The sequence below is a fragment of the Sinocyclocheilus grahami genome, unplaced genomic scaffold (genome assembly GCF_001515645.1).
Source record: "Sinocyclocheilus grahami isolate Dianchi unplaced genomic scaffold, SAMN03320097.WGS_v1.1 scaffold761.1, whole genome shotgun sequence".
Classification (NCBI taxonomy): Eukaryota; Metazoa; Chordata; class Actinopteri; order Cypriniformes; family Cyprinidae; genus Sinocyclocheilus; species Sinocyclocheilus grahami.
The window spans coordinates 320,805-323,304 of record NW_015505940.1 but is presented as its reverse complement, the minus strand read 5'-3'; the positions used below and the strand labels follow the sequence as shown (position 1 = coordinate 323,304).

Here is a 2,500-nt window from a genome sequence, read left to right as displayed (position 1 = left end):
ATGCCAAAAATCATTAGGATATTAAGTAAAGATCATGTTCCATGAAGATATTTTGTAAGTTTCCTACCGTAAATATATCAAAACTTCATTTTTGATTAGTAATATGCATTGCTAAGAACTTCATTTGGACAACTTTAAAGATGATTTTCTCAATATTTTGATTTTTTTGCACCCTCAGATTCCAGATTTTCAAATATTGTTCTATCCTAACAAACCATACATCAATGGAAAGATTATTTATTCAGCTTTCAGATGATGTATAAATCTTAATTTCGATAAATTGACCCTTATGACTTTTGTGGTTTTGTGCTCCAGGGTCACATATGACTTGGAATAGAGCACTCAAGTGCTACTGACTACTTTCTTGGTGTAGTTTTTAAAAAAATAATTTAAAAAAGCATACTTCCAGCACTACACTAGCACATATGTGACTTTAACAGTATCCATTCGTGGACTAAAAGCCACAAAACTACACATTTTAAGATTGAGAAAGTAAAGAGGGTACATCTTGGATGTACAGGAGCTAAAGCACAATGGTTTGGAGAGTGTTCGTGCACCTGCAGGTTTTCCAGCATCATTTTGTCCAGCGCCTGGATGAAGTCCTCATCCTCGGCACACTCCACATGTTTGAGTCCTCCGCTGCGGAGAGTGACCTCCTGACCGACACAAACATCAGCGTTAACTCAGAGCTCAGAGAAAGCGCCCAACACCCGCCTCAGCACGACCTCACACTCACGTTATTCTCTTCATCCGTCTCGTTCTCTTTGTTGGAGTCAGTCAGATAGTCTGTGTTCTCCTCTTCCTCCTCACGCTCCTCTTCCTCATTTTCTGAGCCCTCCTGAACAAGTGTGCGACAAAACACATGGTTTATGCATAAATGTTAAATCCATCTGGTCTCTAAACACTCCATCAAGCGCATTTATCATAAGATAACAGAAAAAAACCTGAATGGCTAAGTTCTATGTTTAAAATATGTGTATAAAATGTTATTATTTATAAATGAACATAAGTGCTCTTAAGTATTTTTACATTTAATTTAATATTAAATTTATTTAAAAGGTATAACATTAATTGGAATTTGAAAAAAATAAATGAATATATATATACAAAATGAATATATATAGACACACACACACTTTTTATGTTTATATTTGTGTGTGTATTTTTATTTATAAATGAACAAAAGTGGTTTTATCAAAGTAAAGTAATTTGTACCTTTTGGCACTTGGTAAAAGTTTTTTTAATTTAAATTTATTATAAATAAATGTGTTTGTATTTTAAAGGAAAAACGTATATTATATATATAAATTTGATATATAAAACTTTTATTATATATAAAATATATTTATATATAATTTCATGCATAGAATTGAATTTAAATTGATAATTTTATATATAAATGTTTTTATTTTTACAAAATGAATATATATAGCTGAATAGCAATTTTTTATGTTTATATTTGTGTGTGTATTTTTATTTATAAATGAACAAAAGTGGTTTTATCAAAGTAAAGTAATTTGTACCTTTTGGCACTTGGTAAAAGTTTTTTTAATTAAAATTTATTATAAATAAATGTGTTTGTATTTTAAAGGAAAAATTTATATTATATATATAAATTTGATATATAAAACTTTTATTATATATAAAATATATTTATATATAATTTCATGCATAGAATTGAATTTAAATTGATAATTTTATATATAAATGTTTTTATTTTTTATAACACACACACGCATATATACAGGTATATATATATATATATATGTATATGTATAATGTGTGTATGAATAAATAAATCAATAAAATTCAAGTGTTTTTTATTATTATTTGCAAATGAATTTAATTTAGATTTTGTAGTGACTCATGCTGGTGTGTTTTTCTCCATCTCTGTGCATCATCATTAAACTATATGTAAGAGTAAACTATAACGCATGAGAGAGGAGGCGGGGTTTACAGCTGTCAATCACACGTCTGAGAACAGTCACCTCCTCCTCGGGTTCATTCATCTCGCTCTCGTTTCCAGACTGCTCCTCGGTCTCCGCACCTCTCTCGTCTTCGTCATCATCGTCCTCCTCATCCAGAGGCTCGTTCTCGCCCATGGCGCTGGAGGAGCGGCCGTCTTTCTCCAGGCCTGGACACACACACAGGAATGCTGCTACTGACCAAACCAGACCACAAGGGATAAAAATAAACAAGCACTACAGAATGACTGTGGTTTAAAACCTGACGGATGACACACACACAAACACACACACACACACACGACAGCATTCCTGAAGAGCTATTCTGGGTCTGAGCTGCTTTAATACTGATACTCTTACACTCGCCGCAGGAATGTGTCTTTCTCTCAGCACATGTCAGGTGTGAAGCGTCAATGACCAAACGCCTGAAACAAACCAGTGTCTGTGTGAGGAATGCTGCTCGACGGGGAGAGCAGAAACATGAGTGGAACAACTAGAAGAACAACTGCACATACACACACACACACACACACACA

The 2,500-nt window shown here is 33.0% G+C and overlaps 1 protein-coding gene across 1 annotated transcript in view; it reads right to left on the bottom strand.

The window, feature by feature from the left end:
* Nucleotides 1–2,500, bottom strand: part of LOC107561226 (UPF2 regulator of nonsense mediated mRNA decay) — a 20,647-nt gene that overhangs the window by 5,937 nt on the left and 12,210 nt on the right. Inside the window, exons 14-16 of the mRNA XM_016245612.1 lie at nucleotides 1,989–2,134; nucleotides 737–838; nucleotides 558–656 (exon numbers count right to left, since the gene is read on the bottom strand). Of these exons, the coding sequence (XP_016101098.1) occupies nucleotides 558–656; nucleotides 737–838; nucleotides 1,989–2,134 (347 nt within the window). The remainder of the gene's footprint in view (nucleotides 1–557; nucleotides 657–736; nucleotides 839–1,988; nucleotides 2,135–2,500) is intronic.